Source organism: Pongo pygmaeus, chromosome 15 (assembly GCF_028885625.2).
Source record: "Pongo pygmaeus isolate AG05252 chromosome 15, NHGRI_mPonPyg2-v2.0_pri, whole genome shotgun sequence".
NCBI lineage: Eukaryota > Metazoa > Chordata > Mammalia > Primates > Hominidae > Pongo > Pongo pygmaeus.
In genome coordinates, this window is record NC_072388.2 from 68,592,182 (window position 1) to 68,611,441 (window position 19,260).

Here is a 19,260-nt window from a genome sequence, read left to right on the forward strand (position 1 = left end):
TCCTTAGGCTTGTTGGTTCAGAGGCAATAGAGATGAGACTTGTGGCTTTGTCCAGCCTCCTCCCCCCGCACCAAAAAACCACACACCTTTTATTGTCTCTTTTGTATTTGTAGTCCGTGTCTCATGGTGGGACCCCCCCCCCCCCCCCAGAATGTACAGGGCTCACTTCATGGTATGCCTTAGACCCAGTCACATCTCTTTCTTCAGAAAAGACCATTCAGAGCTGGGTGCAGTGGCTCACATCTGTAATCCTACCTAGCACTTTGGGAGGTCGAAGCAGGTAGATCACCTGAGGTCAGGAATTCAAGACCAGCCCGGGCAACATGGCGAAACCCTGTCCTTACTAAAAATACAAAAAATTAGCCGGACTTGGTGTGCACCTGTAATCCCAGCTACTCAAGAGGCTGAGGCATGAGAATTGCTTGAACCTGGGAGAAGGCGGAGGTTGCAGTGAGCCAAGACAAGATCGCGCCACTGCACACCAGCCTGGGCAACAGAGCAAAACTCCATCTCAAAATAATAACGACAAAAAACCCATTCAGACCTCCACCCCTCAACTGCTGGTGAGTGTTTCTCAAAGACCTATGGTGTTTTGCTGATTTGGGGCCATTGCCTCAGTGGATTTCTGTTACCATCCATAACTAGAGTTTACTGGTGTTTCCTTTCTTTCTTTGCGGTTGTCTAGGCCTTTGTGAGTAGCAGTGGCCTGTTGAGTGCCTAAGAGAATCAGCACACTGTCTGACCCCCTGTTTGGGAGTATGTGGCAGAGGCTGTTTATTTCAGGCTTTGGCAGTGATAACCCAGTGGCCCTGTGTGTTCTGGGCAATGGCAGAAAGGTAGCCCTCTAATTCCAGGTCACATCCCCATTCTGCATTTAGTGACAACCTTCCTTTCACATATCCGTCTTAGAAGTCTTGTGTTCTCAGCCAGGCATGGTGGCTCACGCCTGTAATCCCAGTACTTTGGGAGGCTGAGGCGGGTGGATTACCTGAGGTCAGGTGTTCAAGACCAGCCTAGCCAACATGGCGAAACTCTGTCTCTACTGAAAATACAAAAATTAGCCTGGTGTGGTGGCACACGCCTGTAGTCCCAGCTACTCAGGAGGCTGAGGCAGGAGAATTGCTTGAACCCGAGAGGCGGAGGTTGCAGTGAGCTGAGATCATGCCACTGCACTCCAGCTTGGGTGACAGAGTGAGACTCTGTCTCAAAAAAAAAAAAAAAAAGTCATGTGTTCTCAGCTGAAAATGCCTGCGTATCTTCTCCCACTTGCAGCTTTGCTTTCTGTGATCCTTAAATAGCTCCATTGTGTGTAGTACACAGAAATTAGTGAAGGAAACTGTCCTGCCTTTTCCCTCCACTTCTCTGGAAAAATGTGGCCCCACTTGAGATATGAACTGAGTCCTCTGGGCACAACTAAACTCACCAGGCCATATTCCTCTCCAAACAGGAATTATAGCAGCTTTTGTCCATATGTATCCCACCCCTATGTTATACTTTGTAGGTCTTGGGGTAAATTTTTTCTGGTGGCATCAGAAAAAATCAAGAAGCTTCCTTGTAGAAGGACCAGCCAGAATTTGAATGCAGACTCTAGTACTTAGAATCCAGGTGACCTCAGTCCATTACTAAATTTTTCAGAGCCTCAGTTTTTTCTGAACAAATCAAGTTTTATACCACCTTCTTCCTAGGGTGGAAGAATTTAATAGGATAACACTTTTAAAGTACCAGTGCAGTGCCTAGTGATAAATGTTAATTCTCTTCCTTACTTGTATCCTTTTGGCAACAGAGATCATTACATTTGTTTTAAATTTGACTGTGTGTTTCTTGAGGCCCTGCTGTGTATGCCTGGGACTGTACTTGGCATTAGGAATTACCATTAGCTGGTAGAATTGGAAATGAAACCACAATTTTGGCCTTTGTACCCAAGAGTCCAACCCTGTTTTAAACTCTAAGCCGGACTCCTAAGTCAGTTATCACCTGCTCATCAGCTTTCCTTCTGAGCTGCGGTAAACAGCCATCTGGGCCTTTCCTGAGAGGACCAGTCACCTCCTCTGGGAGATGAGGAATTCTGAGAGGGGAGAGCAAACACATATTTTGGCTCAGGTAGGTAATATGGTGAAGGAGATGAGAACAAGAAGTGACAATGGCTGATGAGGGAAAAATAAGCATTCTCTGCTTTTTCTTAAGCCTTTAACTGCTACTGTCAAGGGAAACAGTAACACTTGCTAATACACGTGGAATAGCCTGGCTCCCTAGCTCCACTGTCATCCCACCATCTGGAGGTGGAGGTAGGAGACAGCTGTGGGCTCTGCTCTATAGGTCACTGTACTGACCTATAGCAGTGGTAGTGGCTTTGGGCACTGAGTGGCCTAGCCCTGTACCTGGAGCAGCAGGATAAAGGAGAATGGTCCTCTGGCCTGCCCCTCCTTGTAGCAGTGGTAAGAGTGGGAGGGGGAGGGGTTCCCAGCCCCAGCTGGCAGCCTGTTTCCCTGGGTCCTTGAGCTGCAAGAACAAGAGGAGGTGAAAGGGTAACAGGCCATATGGAGTCCATTTGTCAGCCAAGAGCAGCCTGGGCTGTATTGTTGAGAACGGGAAGTGAAAAAGGAGCCGGCTTATTACTGAGCTGGAACAAGGAGAGAGCAAGCAACATCCCCCAAAATGCTTATCCTGCTCTGTTTTCTGCCTGCCGCCTCTCCAAATATCCAGAAATTTCTGAAATAATCCTTTTTCTTTTTACCAAAGCCTTTGCCCATTCCAAAAATCAGAGTTAAGGGTTTAGTTTGCTACATGAAAATTTATCAGTGCCTGATAATGTGCCAGGCATGATACAAGACCCTTTCAAGTATGCAGTTTTGTTAGTCTTCTAAAAAAAACCTATGGAGCTGGATATTGGCTCCTAAGGACTAAGGCTCAGAGGAGTTATGACAGTTGACAAGGCTGCAGAGCAGGCCCCTGGGTCAAACCCAGATTCATCTGTCTGACCCCCAAGACCATGCTCTTACTCCATGTGGCTCTGGTCCTGTTAGGTAGACAGTGTATTTTCACAGTTAGGTACCAATTTGGAGAATACAGATTGTACCCTGGAGAGGGATTCTCTTTGCCGTTGTCTGTTATTGACTCATCTCAAATCAAAAATCATTGTGGCTCATTGCAGTTGAAAACAAGGCAGTATCTTGAAATAAGGACAAAATTTTGCAAGTCACGTTGGTTTTCTACTAAGCATCTACTATCTGCTGGATTATTTGTCAGGTACTAGGGATACAAAAATGAGCAGAACAAGTCTCTGCCCTATGGCTTAGATGTGTGGGTTGGTGGTTATTGGGGAAATGGAGGAAGGACCAACCTGTGAGAAAACCTGCAGAGACTACAACATGGTGATAGGTTACAAATAAGAGTGAAGACAATGTAATGGGAACCCAGAGGAGGAATATTAAAGCTGCTGTTATTGAACACTTAGTGTGTGACAGACCCATTACCAGGTACTTTACCTGCATAGTTGTGATTAACCTTTTGAATCCCCATGTTACAAATGAGGAAACTGAGGAATAGGAAGATCTCCCCAGGACTACCCAGTGGGTAACTGTTGGAGCAGTGTGCAACCCCAGGCAGTGAAGTCTCAGCCCAAGCTGGTAAGCTCCACCCTGTGCTGCTCATTGTTTCTCTCTGGCCATGCCTGGTAGGGTGGCCTTGGAACCTTGGAGATGGGTGGGGTTCCAGCTGACTGCATGTGCTTTCAGTTCAGGGTTTCTAGGCTGGGAGAGAAACAGTACTTTTTACTGAATGACTAAGGACTTTAGAGGCTTAGGTGCCACTAAAAGCACTTTCTTTTATTGAACCCTGTGCCTCAAACATGCAAACTCCAGGTGACAGGAGTTTTTATGTTTGAGGCAGGATCCAGTAAAAGAAAGTGCTTGTTGGCTCTGAGGCCTCTGGCCGGCATTTTCCCTCTCCTATGATGGGGAGGAAGTGAGGGGCCCAGGCCTAAAACAAGATGGACAGGTTCGAGGCCTGTCCCACCTGTCAGTTGCTAATCTTCCAAGGAGGGCTTAGGTTGAGCCTCTCTTAGGAAGGCAGTGGTGGGGGCCCAAGAAGAGCCACAGGAGGTAGCCTGAGCCATGGGTGGTTTCTCCCTATGTTCTCCCACCCCAGCTCTGGTGCCACACCCTGAAAAAGGCTTGAGCTACTGCAAGCTGGCTCTCCCCCAGTGAGTGGGAAGTTCTCATGAGAAAAGGGATCCTGGCTGGACAATAGGCTTCCTGTCTGACTGCTAGGAAGATTTGTCTCATAGGAGAGGAAGGTTGCAAATGGCATGAGAAACCATCTCACTTCCCTCTCACTGCAGCCGGTTTTAGACTTGACTATTTGGCGGGATGGGGAAGCCAGAAGGCTGGGCAGAGCCATGGACCAGAGCAGCCCCAGGTATCTCTTAAGTAGTGGGACTCCTGCCTGTTTTCCAGCTCTCACCACAAGTCCACAGCAGGAATCTGTCCCGATGCAGGAGTTTCTGCATGGACAGGATGATCTCTAGCCCCTCACACCTTGTGCTGTATCCAAAACCACAATGGTTGCAGGACTTTTGCGAAGGAACCTTGGAGAGGTAGTGAGGCCTGCCAACTTTAGACAAATTTGCAAATGTCAGAAGAGATTTCAGAGGTGATCTGGTTCATTGCCTTCATTAATTGAAACTGAGGCCCAGAGTCTACGGGCAGTACCCAGTTTGTCCTTGTCACTGGACTCTGCCGTCTGTGGCTCCCTTGACAGATTATGGGTGTGAGAGAAGCCTGACTCCGAGACCCTCTAATACTGCCCAGTGCTGTGGAATGGGAATACAGCCTTCTGGGGTTCAAATCCTAACTGTGCCACCCACCTGCTGGGTGAAATTGAGCAAGTATCTCAACCCCTGGCTCATCTGTGTAATGCAGTGTTATGTTTCTAGAGGGTTTTTTTGTGAAACTTAAATGAGTTACACATGTAAAGTACTCAGATAGTGCCTGGCCTATAGTCAGTGAACACAAGCTATTGTTATTAGGAGGCTTCAGAAGAAACTTTTTGACCATATCAGATGTCATCACTTGTTTTTTCTTCTTTGTATTTGTCTGGAATGCTCTAATTCCAACTTGCCTGGGAGGCTTTCTTTAGGGGAATCACCTCCCCTTTGAAAAAGGCTGTTCATACTGAGTATGACTCTTTCTTTTATATGCTGTACAGAGTAGCTGGATGTCTCCTAAGCCATAGGCTGAGCACATCAAATGGGGAAATGAGCCACAAAACAGAACCTGGCAGGTTTCCTGATGCTCTGCCCCCCTCAGCAGGCCCGGCTTAACTGAGTGGTCAGGCTTGCAGCTTAGAAGCCAGAGTTCCTGGTGAATCCAGCCCTGCCAATTACACATGTGTGGCTTGAGGCAGATCACTCAATTCAGTTAAGCCTTATTGTCCTTATCTGTAAAGTGGAGAAAATATAGTACCTGCTTCATGTAGAGAGAACTCAGAAGAGTACTTGGCACAGGTAATAAACTGTTTGCAATAATTACTGTTTTCCTTATGTCCAAAACAAACAAAACTATACATTTAAACACCTTTGTTCTCTGTATTGACCTTGCTTTTTCTCTGGATCTCTTTGCTTCTACAAACCATTGAAGGCTAGAAGTAGAAATATAACCTTTATATATAAGAAAGGGTTTTGAGAGCAAGCACATAAATAGTGCTTTTCTAAATAACTTTAAGAGACCCTTAGTGCTAAATGCCTCCTTCTTTCCACATCTTCAGCCTCACATTTCATGCCCTGTGGTGTGGTTCTGAACCTTTTCCACTGTTTTCAGATCCCCAGACCCGTCCTGACTGCTGGCCAAGGACTCCTTCACTGAGGCTCTGCTGTCCACTACAATAGCCACTACTAGGTAGCTGCATGTGGTGACCGAGAACTTGAAATGTGTTTAGTCTGAGTTGAGATGTGCTATAAGTGTAACCGGAAAGGGGTCCAGATTCAGACCCCAAGAGAGGGTCCTTGGATCTCCCACAAGCAAGAATTCAGGGCGAGTCCACAGAGTAAAGTGAAAGCAAGTTTATGAAGAGAGTAAAGGAATAAAAGAACGGCTACTGTATAGACAGTATAGACAGAGCAGTGTGGCATGGGCTACTTGACTGAGTGTATTTATAGTTATTTCTTGATTATATGCTAAATAAGGGGTGGATTATTCATTAGATTTCCAGGAAAGGGGTGGGAATTCCTGGAACTGAGGGTTCCTCCCGTTTTCAGACCATATAGGGTGACTTCCTGTGTAGCCATGGCATTTGTGAACTGTCATGGCTATGGTGGGGAAGTGTCTTTTAGCATGCTACTGCATTATAATTAGCATATAATGAGCAGTGAGGACACCAGAGGTCACTTTCGTCACCATCTTGGTTTTGGTGGGTTTTGGTCAACTTCTCTGCCCAACCTGTTTTATTGGTGTGGTCTTTTGTGACGTGTATCTTGTGACCTCCTATCTCATCCTATGATTTAGAATGCCATGCCTAACCTCCTGGGAATGCAGCCCAGTAGGTCTCAGCCTCATTTTACCCAGCCCCTATTCAAGATGGAGTCGCTGTCATTCAGATGCCTCTTATATAAGTGTACAGACTACTGTGAGAAAAAGAATATAAAGTATCTCATTAGTGAATTTTTATGTTGACTGCATGTTGAGATGTAATCAGTCAACGTATTTTTTCATATGTTGGGTTAAATAAAATATTAAGATTAATTTCACCTGTTTCCATTTATCTTCCTAATTGGCTACTAGAACATTTTAAATTACATCTGTGGCCATGTTATATTTCTGTTGGACAGCTTTGTGCTAGGTTTGTGATTTCCATCCATTCCTTCCTCCTCTCCTTAGTTTCTACTCTTTTTCTTCTTTGCCTCAGGCTCTTACCCTCCCTGGGTGTCCATGAATGATCACCTAGCCAGAAGGACACCCCAGGCTATTAGAAAAGCTCATATTTGAGCAGCTTGTGTCACATTTAACACTTACTTCATTGTTTAAGGTAGAGTTGGCTGTGACCATGTCTGTCTTCTCTAGGTTGTAGGCTTGTGGTGGGGGCATGGTTCTGTTACCGGAAAGAGGTCCAGATCCAGACCCCAGGAGAGGATTCTTGGATCTCACACAAGAAATAATTTAGGGAAGCCCATAGAGTAAAGTGAAAGCAAGTTGATTAGGAAAGTAAAGGGGCTGGATGCGCTGGCTCACGCCTGTAATCCCAACACTTTGGGAGGCCGAGGCGGGCAGATCACTTGAGGTCAGGAGTTCGAGACCAGCCTGGTCAACATGGTGAAACCCTGTCTCTACTAAAAATACAAAAGTTAGCCGGGTGTGGTGGCGCACACCTATAGTCCCAGCTACTCAGGAGGCTGAGGCAGGAGAATCGCTTGAACCCATGAGGCAGACGTTGCAGTGAGCCGAGATTGCCACTGCACTCCAGCCTGGGCCACAGGGGACAGGGCGAGACTCATCACAAACAAACAAACAAAAAATGCACTATAGATAATTTAAATGTAACCTTCTACTCAACCCTAATCCCTTTGAGGCTGCATGCATGTCACATTGATCTTTATATTCCCTGCTTTCCACACCTTGTTTTGAAGGAGCTCAAGTATTTGTTCTGTTTGTTAAATTGAATGCTTTGACCCCATTTGTTCTGTTTGTTAAATTGAATGCTTTGACCCCTGGGGCCTTTCCTGGAGCTTATTTTGCTTTGCTTGTTTTGGAATGTTGTAAAAGTTTGTTTTGTTTTAATTTGCCTCCTTCTGAAAGGTTGGTCTGTAAAACCAACAAAACCAGGGAACTTTTAGAAAGGCTGGTGAGGGTGCTCAGCAGTTAGTTTCTGCTGAGGGTGTCAGGCTGAGGCGATGGAGGTGGTGGAAGTATCAACTAGATCATTTTGCGTCTCATCTGCATTGTTACCAGGGTGGACTTTGACTGAATGCCTACTGTGTGCACTCCCTGTGCTCACTGAAAGCCTAAGTGGCTGTGGGACAGAATGGAAAGCAGAGAGGAAGCTAAAGATAATTCATTGATTTTTTTTTCCCCCTGTAAAATTGTCTGGCTTTCTCCTTTTCTTTTTAAAATTATGTGGCACTGCCAAATCAGGTGAGTTCATTGTCTTCCCAGAGTTAAGTACGGAGCTTCCTTCTGCGAACCTGGAATTGTCAGAGAATGATCCTGGTGCACAGATCAAGACAGTTTCTTGCCTAGACTGTGGCTTCTGGAAGCCACTGAGCAATTTCTTTGCCATGTGGGTTTTGCCTTTTTTTAGTGTTCTTCCGAGGCATCACTGAGAGGGTCCTCTTCAACACCTGCCGTTGGCCAGGACTCTGCTCTTGGTCAAGAGGATCATATTTTTTCATGTGTTCTTTTTCTTTTCTTTTTTTTTTTTTTTTAAACAGAGTCTCACTTTGTCGCCCAGGCTGGAGTGCAGTGGTGCAATCTCAGCTCACTGCAACCTCTGCCTCATGGGTTCAAGAAATTCTTGTGCCTCAGCCTCCTGAGTAGCTGGGTCTAGAGGTGTGCATCACCACACCTGGCTAATTTTTGTATTTGTAGTAGAGATGGGGATTCACCATGTTGACTAGGCTGGTCTCGAACTCCTGACCTCAAGTGCCCACCTTGACCTCCCAAAGCGCTGGGATTGTAGGCGTGAGCCACTGTACCCAGCCTTTTCACATGTTCTTAGTGTCTTAAAATGACTTGCCCTTTTTTTTTTGGACCCTTTCTTCTTAGGCGTCCTTATTTCTTCTTTGAACCTGGAGCATCTTATGACATACTTCAGCTTATTTCTTTTCTATGACCTTCATAGATGGGCATAAAATAATTTTTGTACTGAGTTTATTTTGCCATACTGAAGTGGTGTTGTTGTCTGGGGTAATACCTGAGGTTCATTGTCCCACAGCCATGGAAAATTAGGATGCACACACACCAGAGTGAGGTTAAGAGTGGAAGTTTAATAGGCGAAAGAGAAGAGCTCTCTGCACAGAGAGGGGTCCCAGAGAAAATGGGTTGCACTTCTGCAGTTAAATGAAGAAGGTTTTATAGATGAGCTTGAGGAGACCATTTACATAGGGGCCGAAAGATTGGTTGGACCAGGTGTGCCATTTGCATAGTTGTGAAATAGCTGGCCATCCCACCCTAATCTTTTATTATGCAGATGGGTTCTCTACCTGGTGGGCACCGTGTTGCCTGGTCCTTACTGTACACATGGTGACAAAGAAAAGGGAACATGGAGCCTCCACACTGAACACACCTGGCTTCCAGGTAGCCCTTTTCTATTGGCACAGCTGCTGGCATTCACCTGTGCAAGCTTCCAGCTTGCTTATCTATGCAGCTCGATTTTTCAGGCTGCTCTTTGTTAGAAAAGAAATGATTTTGAGGCTGCTTTTCCTTAAAAGGGAAACCTTGTTGAGGACTCTTTTGCCCTCACTATCTGCCTAAATAATTTCTTTCTAGCTCCTGTATCAATACTAGGATTGCTATAATGTTGACATAATCTAAGGGGTCTCTCCTACCTCTAGTCCATTTTATATCAAATTATAAATTTGCTTTTCTTATAACGCTACCCTTCTCAAGAATCTTCAGCGGCTCCCCCTTTTCTTTGACTATAATTATAAGTATCTCCTGTTGCAAGGAAGGTCCTCTACAAGATGGTTTCATCACTCTTCATGTTATTTTTTTGGACTTTTAAAAAATTATTCAACCCAGCCAAACTGGGCTGCTTGCTGTTCTCTGAACTTAACCTACATTTTCCCACTTCAGTGCATTTACTTCAAACTATCACCTCCCTTCCTGAGGAAGTGAAGCCCCATCTGAAGTGCTACTTCCTCGGAGATCCTTTCCTAGGCTCCCCTATTCCTGCTTTGAACTTCCTCTCTTGTGGCACAAATCACATTATTTGATATGTGTTAGAATAAATTTGTATTTAGAGTATCTTTGGAAGAATATGGTAGAAACTGGTGCAGTGACTTCAGAAAGAGGAACCGAGTGACTGGGGACACTGTGCACCCTTTCTGAATTTAATACCTTGTATATTTCCCATGAGTCTATTTTTTTTGTTTTGTTTTGTTTTGTTTTGTAAAAGTATTTTAAATAACAAAAACCTAATCCCTAAAGCATTACAAGAAAATACTGGAGAGTATGTTTATAACCTCAGAGTAGAGAAAGTGTCCTTAAACCAGAAGCCATAAAGAGAATGATTTTTTAAATATATGTGTGCACTTAATGGTCATATCCCTATTTGGCAAGAAGGACCTGAGGTGCTTATATTTTTATTCTTTTTCAGAGCATAGCACAGTGACCCCCTAATCAGAATCAGTAAGTATTAGTTGAATTGAAATTGAACTGAATTGCAAGTCACTTCTTTGCAGTCCTCACTTTTTTTTTTTTTTTGATTTATTATGAGTGCTAGGTGACCTGCAGGATCCCACTCAAAGATTCTGTGGAGATGTGGGTTTTATGGAAAGAGATACCCAGCAAAGCAGGAGTGGCTTTAGAATCAGCAGCTCTTCCCCTGAGACTGCCCTTCCCAGCACATTGGACTTGTGAGTGGGTCCTGCCTGCTTTCAGGAGCTGCCCTGGGGTGCTCAGCATTAATTATGCCACGGAAATCAACCAATTAGACACAGTCCAAGGAGAGCCAGGGAGTAAGTCAGGGAAATCTGTGGCAGGCCTGCTGCCCTGAACAAAAGAGGGAAAGTGTAAAGGCTAAAGCAGTTTGCGGAGGTTTCTTTGGAAATCTAGCTGGCCAGCGCTCTGAACTACTTGGCCAAAGTTAAAGAGCACCAGAAGGAGTGTTTGCGTTTTTCTTCCTCCTGTTCAAGACTCTGGTGGTGGAGGAGAATAGGGACAAGTTGGGTCCTTAGAGGGGACTGGGCGGAGCTTACTGGAGCTCATCTCCTAGTTTCAGAGAAGCTGCCAGACTTCTCTGGATCCCTGTGGCACCTACCCAGCTTTGTTTTGTTAATAGCTTTTTAAAAATGGCATCTTTTTTTTTAGTGGCATCACCTAAAAAAAGAAAAGAAAAAGTGTCTTTTCTCCTCATCTCAAGTGATAAGCAAGTTGAGGGTAGGGAGCCATCATCTCTTTTTCATTTGGTGTCCACTCCCCAACCTGGCTGGCAGTCAGCTTGCTTAACAGCCATTTGTAGATTGGAAAGAAGTGGCATGGGTGAGAGAGGCTGTGAGGGCACAGTTGCAGGGTGGTGTGGTCTGCCCATCTCGTGGATGAGAAACTGCCTTATCTTGGACAGTCAGGCACTACGGTGTGACTCTCAGTCACTCCAGGCCTGTTAGAGGAAATGAGAAAAAGAAAACAACCATTCTTATTCTCATACAGATGTCCTTGTGATATTCAGGATGGGGGCAGGTTATTTGTCAGCGAAATTGAATTTCCTTTGGAAAACTTTTGGTCTTTATTGCATTCATGGTTGCCTGGCCATTCTGCCTCAGCCCAACATTCCAAACAGTGATTCTGTAGTGCCCCCACTTTTACTATTTAGGCTGGTAATACCCAGCAGTCCACCACCTGGGGGCTTCAGTTTTGCAGTGTCAGTCCAGAGTGGAATCAGAGGTTGTCCTTTTCCTCCTCAGGTCCACTCAGACCTTCCAGATCCTCTGACTTACCATTACTGCAACTTATCAGGGTTCCCACCATACCTAGGCACTGCCTGCCATCTCCCTAACTGACCAGTTTCAAGAGGGCAAAGGGGAGGTAACCTTGACACCCATACCCCTTAAAGGCCATGCAGCTCATGGGATAGAAGCAATGTCTGCTGGTGGAAAGAGCAGAGGTTTAGAATCAGAAGATTTGACTGTGACCCCAAGCCTGCCATTTACCTTGCTGTAAGCTTGGCTAAAAGTCACTTAACTTTTGTGGCCTTCAGTGTCTTCATCTTCAAAGGAGAGTAATGATAGCTGTCTCACAGAGTTGTCAGGACAAATAAGGCAGGAGGTGAAGGTGCTTTTGAAACTAGGCAGTCCTGTATATCAGTGGAAAATGTGGAATTTATTATGGGATAGACAGGTGGTGCCATTGACTACTATAGTCAGAGAATGGAAGATGCACAGGGGATTTGGGAAGCCTCCCAGGGAATCTATCAGAAATCCCCTCTCAGCCCAAGAGTGCACGTTTTTATTATACTGTGGAGTCTTTTCTGACATTGATAGTGGAAACAAGGCCAACATTTTACCTCCTTTCACTGTGATTTATTGTGTGTGTTACAGGCTTTATTACATAATACAGGCTTTATTAAAACGATTATGTCTAAATCTCTATAGGTTCAAGACTTTAGAGTCTGCCATTCATTTATGGATGGAATTCTCTTAAGGCGTGGTGGGGAGGGAGGGGGAAATGTTGCAAGCAGCCACACTTCCCCTGTTGCCAGTGTACTTCCCCTCTGTCAGTGGCAACCTGAGTTTCCAGGGTTTGGTTAACAACTCCTCCAAGGAAAGGGTTCTTTGCTCCTCCTGTGTTTCTTGTAGAGGTCTTCAGAGCTGCGTCACTGACAGCAGACTCCTACTGGATACCTTACCACTGTACCCCTGCTCTCTCCCTGTCTTTGCAGTGTGCCCCCTACCACCGGAGCCAGAGAATGGTGGCTACATCTGCCACCCCCGGCCCTGCAGAGACCCTCTGACAGCGGGCAGTGTCATCGAATACCTGTGTGCTGAAGGCTACATGTTGAAGGGCGATTACAAATACCTGACGTGTAAGAATGGCGAGTGGAAACCAGCCATGGAGATTAGCTGCCATCTCAACGAGGGTCAGTCTGGCAGATGAAAAAGGGATGCTGCTGGGGTTCTGCTTTCTGTTAACTCACAGGATGCAATGCATGCTTCCTCCAGAGCACTCTTTGCTGTGGTGCAGCCCAGCCCCGGTTGATGCTCTGCAGCCTCCCTTCCTTGGGTCTTCATGTCTTTGTGGAAGATACTTGAGGTTGCTGGTGCATGTCCTATTGCATTTCATTGAGCCATCTGCCCTGCTCTGTAAAGCACCTTTGATGTTCAAGATCTCTTGTTTGCCTGGCCAAGTGTTGGTGACCCTTGACCATGTTCTGCTCTTACAGTGAGCACAATGCTAATACCTTCTCTAGTGTCTCTTCCATTTCATTTTTCCTTGAATGGAGCTACAGACCAGCTGGACAAAAGACCTCCCACCCTTCCTGCTTCCTCCTGTCTTGCATGACAGGAGAATCCAGCTGCTTACAGGAAAGTGTGTCATATAACCATCTTTGTGCTTCCCACTCAGGCTTCAAGACCAGAGCATGTTTAACCCATGACACCCCAGAAATGGGTGGGAACCAACCTGAGAGTTACAATTAAAGCTGTGGATCTTAAGACAAGGTTTTATTACAGTCCAGTTTCTGTAAATTAATCCTGCCACTTGGGAAAAACATAGGTAGAACTTAAGATGGTGGAATGACATGCCCAGTTAAATGGTCGATGTTTACAAACTTGCTTTTGAGGATGGGATCAAAGTGGTTTACAAAGGTAAAATCTCTAGGGTTAAGTGAGTTTATGTGTCAGATGGACCTCAAAGATTGGAAGTGAAGGGAATTTTTTATTCAGGAAACAGGATAGGGAAATGGTCCTTTTCCAAAAGAACTGGGTATACATAGGTCATTCTAAGCTGTTATTCCCGAAATGACCCTGACCGTAGGATGTCTGTATTGCACCATTCGGGAGGCATTTGACAAGATCAGCTGTGGGGCCCATCAGCTGTTTTGTGTATTTGGGTACAAAACCCTTCTGATGATGGCTTGTTTTTATAGATAAAGACACCCACACATCACTTGGGGTCCCCACGCTGTCCATAGTGGCTTCTACTGCCAGCTCCGTGGCGCTCATTCTCCTCCTCGTGGTGCTGTTTGTGCTGCTGCAGCCAAAGCTGAAGTCTTTCCATCATAGCAGGTGAGCCCAGTGGCAGAGCTGACATGAGACAGGCAGGTGCAAGCATTACTGTGGGGGCCAGTCTTTGGTGGAGGGTTGCTGGTGGCCTGCCAATCTCTGTGGGTCTATGTGTGTCCAGGGAGTGGGGAGGGCCCTGCCATGTGTTAAACTCCTAGATGTGCCTACCATTGTGCTTATTGCTTTGCATACATTATCTTAATCCTCATAGGAACATTGCAGATGAGGAAATTGAGGCTCAGAGAGGTTATTCACTCAGGGTTATACCTCTAGATGACAGCAGAGCTCAGAACTGAGGCTGGGCGTGGTGGCTTGCGCCTGTAATCTCAGCATTAGGGAGGCTGAGGTGGGCGGATCACCTGAGGTCAGGAGTTTGAGACCAGCTTGACCAACATGGTGAAACCCTGTCTCTACTAAAAATACAAAACAATTAGCCGGGTGTGGTGGCGTGCACCTGTAGTCCCAGCTACTCTGGAGGCTGAGGCAGGAGAATCGCTTGAACCCATGAGGCAGAGGTTGCAGTGAACCTAGATCGCACCACTGCACTCCAGCCTGGGAGACAGAGTAAGACTCTGTCCCATTAAAAAAAAAAAAAAACGGAAATCTGTTCAATTCCAAAGCCATGTCATCTCCCCTACACCAGTGGTTCTCAAAGCGTGGTTCCAGCAGCGTCAGGATCATGGAACTTGTTAGGATCAACCAAATGAGAAGCTCTAGAGGTGAGGCCCAGTGATACTGTTTAACAGCCTGTCCAGGTGATTTTGATGAACACTTAAGTTTGTGAGCCACTATCCTGTACTCCTGGTTCCCAGTTCCGGCTGCAATATAGAGGCACCTGGGGGAGTTTAAAAACAAATATCAACACTTGGGCCTCCATTCCCATTCTGATTTATTTGGTTTGGAATGGAACCCTGGCATTTGCTTTTTATAAAAAGCTCAGTTTTTCTGTGCAGCTAGGATTTAGAACCACTGCACCACACTGAGGAGAAACAAAGGAAGTGGATTTTCTTGCCTGCCTTTATCAGTTTCCTTTTCCAGTCTACTGCTTTAGCCACAAGTTGTCTAGGGGCGAGGAGCATGAAGGGCAGGGCTGGTGGTGCTGGCCCTGAGTGGATTCCCGATGATGGACTTTTCTTCCAGGCCACTGTGGCTTCTGCAGTTGCTTGGCCCTTCCTGGCAGTTCCTCATTCCCTCTTGAGGAGTAACATTTTTTATATATTTTCACATTCCTTCACCAGTCACTGTTATAACTCACAAACATAAAGGGCCAAAGTAAACTGCATTCAGTAAAATGTTCCAAATTTGGATTTACAAACAAGGACCAGGCTAGATTTAATCTCTGTGTACTATGTGTGATTTTCTTTCTTTTATTTTGTTTTTGGGAAGAGGCTAGCAGTTATTTTTAAAGGCTATTAATTAATAGGATGAAGAAGATTTGAAGGGGATTATTTACTTGAAATGATCAGCTATTTCCACCTAAAGTCAAACTGATCAGTTCTGCATCTCATCTAAATTAGGGAGTTTTTCCCCCCATAGTTAACTTGTAAGTTTGTTAAAAGTAACTGGCTAGTTTTGCTTGATTTGAGTAGAGGGGAGATTTGGTTTTCATTGTAGACCCCATTTAAATTTTGTGCTGTGTACATATGTTACTTTTTAAGCCAAACACTATTTTGAGTAACAAAAGTCAAGCACATGCCAGTTTACACACTGCTTTCTTTTTTTTCTTTTTCTGAGACAGGGTCTCACTCATGTTGCCCAGGCTGGAGTGCAGTAGCGTGATCACAGCCTACTGCAGCCTTGACTTCCCTGGGCTCAGATGATCCTCCCACCTCAGCCTCCCCAGTAGCTGCGACCACAGGCATGTGCCACCATACCCAGCTAATTTTTTTGTATTTTTTATAGATACGGGTTTCGCCACATTGCCAGGCTGGTCTTGAATCCTGGTCTTAAGCAATCCGCCCACCTCAGCCTCCTGAAGTGCTCCCATCAAACTTTCCCTTCCTTCCAAAAACCTCTGCCACTTCTCTCCTCTCAGAGTATATGTAGCACAGATTTTACTGCCAAGAGCAGGTTGAGGAAATTGAGAACTACTAACAACAATCTAGCAACAATAATATGGTCCAGCAGCAGACCATCTATATCTCTTGAATTGATGAGCTGAAAGGACACAGCATCACCTAGGATTGGCCTGAATCCAATGCTGAGGAAACAATTAGACAAGTCCAGATTGTGGGATATTCTTTGAGACAGCTGGCCTGGACTCTTAAAAAAAAAAAAAAAAAAGCCAATGTCATGAAAGAAAAACTGTAGTGGACTGTTTAACAGATTATAAATGAGATGAAAGAGACAAGACAATTAAATGCAATACATGATACTTAATTGGGTCCTGGATGAAAACAAGACTGCAGCTGAAGTGGATATATTTTTGGATAGTTAGGAAAATTTGTGTTATTGTATTACACCAATGTTAAATTTCTGGGATCTGATAATGTAGTTGTATCAGAAAGGATACTCTTAGGAAGTATATGTTAAATAACGTCTTCACCTTACTTTTAGGTGGTTCAGGGAAAAAAAAGGCATGTTTATGTGTATAACAAGAGTGATCCCCAAAAAAGGTATCCGCATGAATAAGCCTCACACATATGATGTTGAGTAAAAGAAGCCAGAAACAGATATATACTCTCACAAATTTACTTTGTTACCCCATTCAAGTAAAGATTAAAAATATGCAAAACTGTCTGGGCGCGGTGGCTCACACCTGTAATCCTTTGGGAGGAGGAGGTGAGAGGGTTGCCTGAGCCCAGGAGTTCAAGACCAGCCTGGGCAACATGGAGAAACTCTGTCTCTACAAAAAATTGGCCAGGCGTGGTGGTGCATGCCTTAGTCCCAGCTACTTGGGAGGCTGAGGTGGGAGGATCACCTGAGCCCAGGATGTTGAGGCTGCAGTAGGTTGTGATCATGCCACTGCACTCCAGCCTGGGCAACAGAGTAAGACCCTTTCTCAAAAGAAAAACAATTTTTTTTTATTTAAAAAAATATATATGCAAAACTAAACCACAGTGTTGAAGGATTCATGTTTAGGTAGTAGAACTGTTAAAAAGCAAAGAAATGATTTTCATGAAAGTCTGGATAGTGGTTACTTTTTGTGGTGAGGCAATGGGAGTGATTTTGGGACAGGTGCAAAGGGTCTAGGGTCTGGGCAGTGTTCTTTTTCTTGACCTATATAGGAGTTTTATACCAGTGTTACTTTTGGAGTAAATCAGCTAGCTGTACATAGATTTTTTTTGTGTTCTGTTTTCTGTATTTGTGTTCTAATTTTTTTAAAAGTTTACAAATTTTTTTAAAAAGCAGTATGGCTGAGTCAGAACAAAATTATTGTGATTTCTAGTCCGGTATCCCGCACTTCCCTGCTTTTTAACAGCTTTATTGAGATATATTCCACATACCATACAATGTACCTATTCAATGTGTACAGTGAAGTGGTTTTTAGTATATTCACAGATATATGCCACCATCATTCTCTCACTTCCTTATTTTAGCTGTGCTGAATGAGTGCCTTTATTTCTGGGTCTCTAGGCTCCTAGTTTTTCCACAGGGTAAAAGGGCCAGGTGCCTGTGTACCCAGAGGTTAAGAACACAGTTTTTGGAGGCTGATGGAACCGGATTCAAATCCTAGCTCCATCTTTTACCAGCTGTGTGATTGCGGGCGAGTTAATTAACTTCTCCGAGCCTCATTTGCATTCTTGGTGAATCCCTACCTGAAAGGGCTCAGGTGAGAATCCAGCATGATAAGGTGTTTAAAATTCCTAGTGCTTTGCCTGGCACATAGTAAGTGCTCAAAAATGGTGGCTGTTGCTATTATTATTATCATGCTTGTTTACCTGTATGTTTATTCTAATTCATCCTTTGTCTTTTCCTCCTCCACTCCAGGCGTGACCAGGGGGTATCTGGGGACCAGGTCTCCATCATGGTGGATGGAGTCCAGGTTGCACTACCATCATATGAGGAGGCTGTATATGGCAGTTCTGGTCACTGTGTGCCACCCGCTGACCCCAGAGTACAGATTGTGCTGTCAGAAGGGTCTGGGCCCAGTGGGAGGAGTGTGCCAAGGGAGCAACAGCCGCCGGACCAAGGGGCCTGCTCCTCTGCAGGTGGAGAAGATGAGGCCCCAGGCCAGTCTGGACTATGTGAAGCCTGGGGCTCTCGGGGCTCAGAGACTGTGATGGTGCATCAGGCAACCACCTCTTCCTGGGTGGCCGGCTCAGGGAACCGCCAACTGGCACACAAAGAAACCGCAGATTCAGAGAACAGTGACATACAAAGCCTTTTATCGCTCACGTCAGAGGAGTACACAGATGGTGAGTGGTCCGAGCTGAACATGAATTACTAGCTGCTTAGGGTCCTTGTTGGGAGTGAGGAAGGACTGTGAGCCTCTCTAAATAACTGGTATATTTTTAGCAAAAAAAGATAGTACCTGGGGTATTTGCCTACAAAATAGAATTTCACCCTCAGAGTACTGAGTAGGGCTTTGGGCTCTCTGTAGTGAGACTTTTCACTGATGCCTGTGAATTCTGATCGTTTGGAGTCTCTGAGGCCATTCATGGTCACAGAGCCTTGCTAAATCAAAAGATAGACAGCTTGTTGGAGTTGGGGGTGGGGTCTGTCCTCTCGTTATAAATGTTATATTCCTGAAAGGTCAGGAATGACAAGGAGGCATAGGTTATTTTACAGAAAAATGAGAGCCTGTCCAGAGCAGACAGCTGCTGCTTTCTAAACAGGAGTGTTCCGGGTACTATGCTAGTTTGTTTTCTTGCACTATCTCAGTTAAACATCACAGTGATCCTAAGACACAGGTATTTATTGACATCCCCATTTTACAGCTGAGGAAACTAAGGCTCAAAGAAGGTAAGTCACTTGGCCCACTGGTAAATGGCTGAGCTGGGATTTGAAGCCAGGTGCTGCCTTCCAGGTGGCTCTTGAGGCAAACAATCATAGAATGAAATTACTGCTTCCTGATATTTCTGCGTTTGCCAGAGCCCAGTTTACCTTGGGCTTGAGTCTGTCACTTTGAAAGCTGTCTTTAAGGTAAATCCCAATGTGGTTCAGGATGAGACTAACCCTAGATGCCCCTTTCTATAGTGAAGACTTGTACACTCAGAAAGCCTCCCTAAAAGAGCCTTAGAGGAAACTTTATGCTTCCTGGGTATCCTGGGCATAGTAAATGTCTAAGGTTTAGAATATCTGAAAGCAAAGAAGTTGGAAATTATTGAAAGCAGATCATGTTTATGGAGCTTCCTGGTTATCAACATCTTGCCTTCGTTTTTCTTGGTTGG

The 19,260-nt window shown here is 45.0% G+C and overlaps 1 protein-coding gene across 3 annotated transcripts in view; it reads left to right on the top strand.

Moving 5' to 3' along the window:
• Positions 1 to 19,260, top strand: part of SUSD6 (sushi domain containing 6) — a 104,005-nt gene that overhangs the window by 79,713 nt on the left and 5,032 nt on the right. For all 3 annotated transcript variants that reach the window (XM_054448280.2, XM_054448279.2, XM_063651738.1), the window contains exons 3-5: positions 12,586 to 12,783; positions 13,792 to 13,930; positions 17,858 to 18,285. In XM_054448280.2, coding sequence (XP_054304255.1) covers positions 12,586 to 12,783; positions 13,792 to 13,930; positions 17,858 to 18,285 — 765 coding nt within the window. The remainder of the gene's footprint in view (positions 1 to 12,585; positions 12,784 to 13,791; positions 13,931 to 17,857; positions 18,286 to 19,260) is intronic.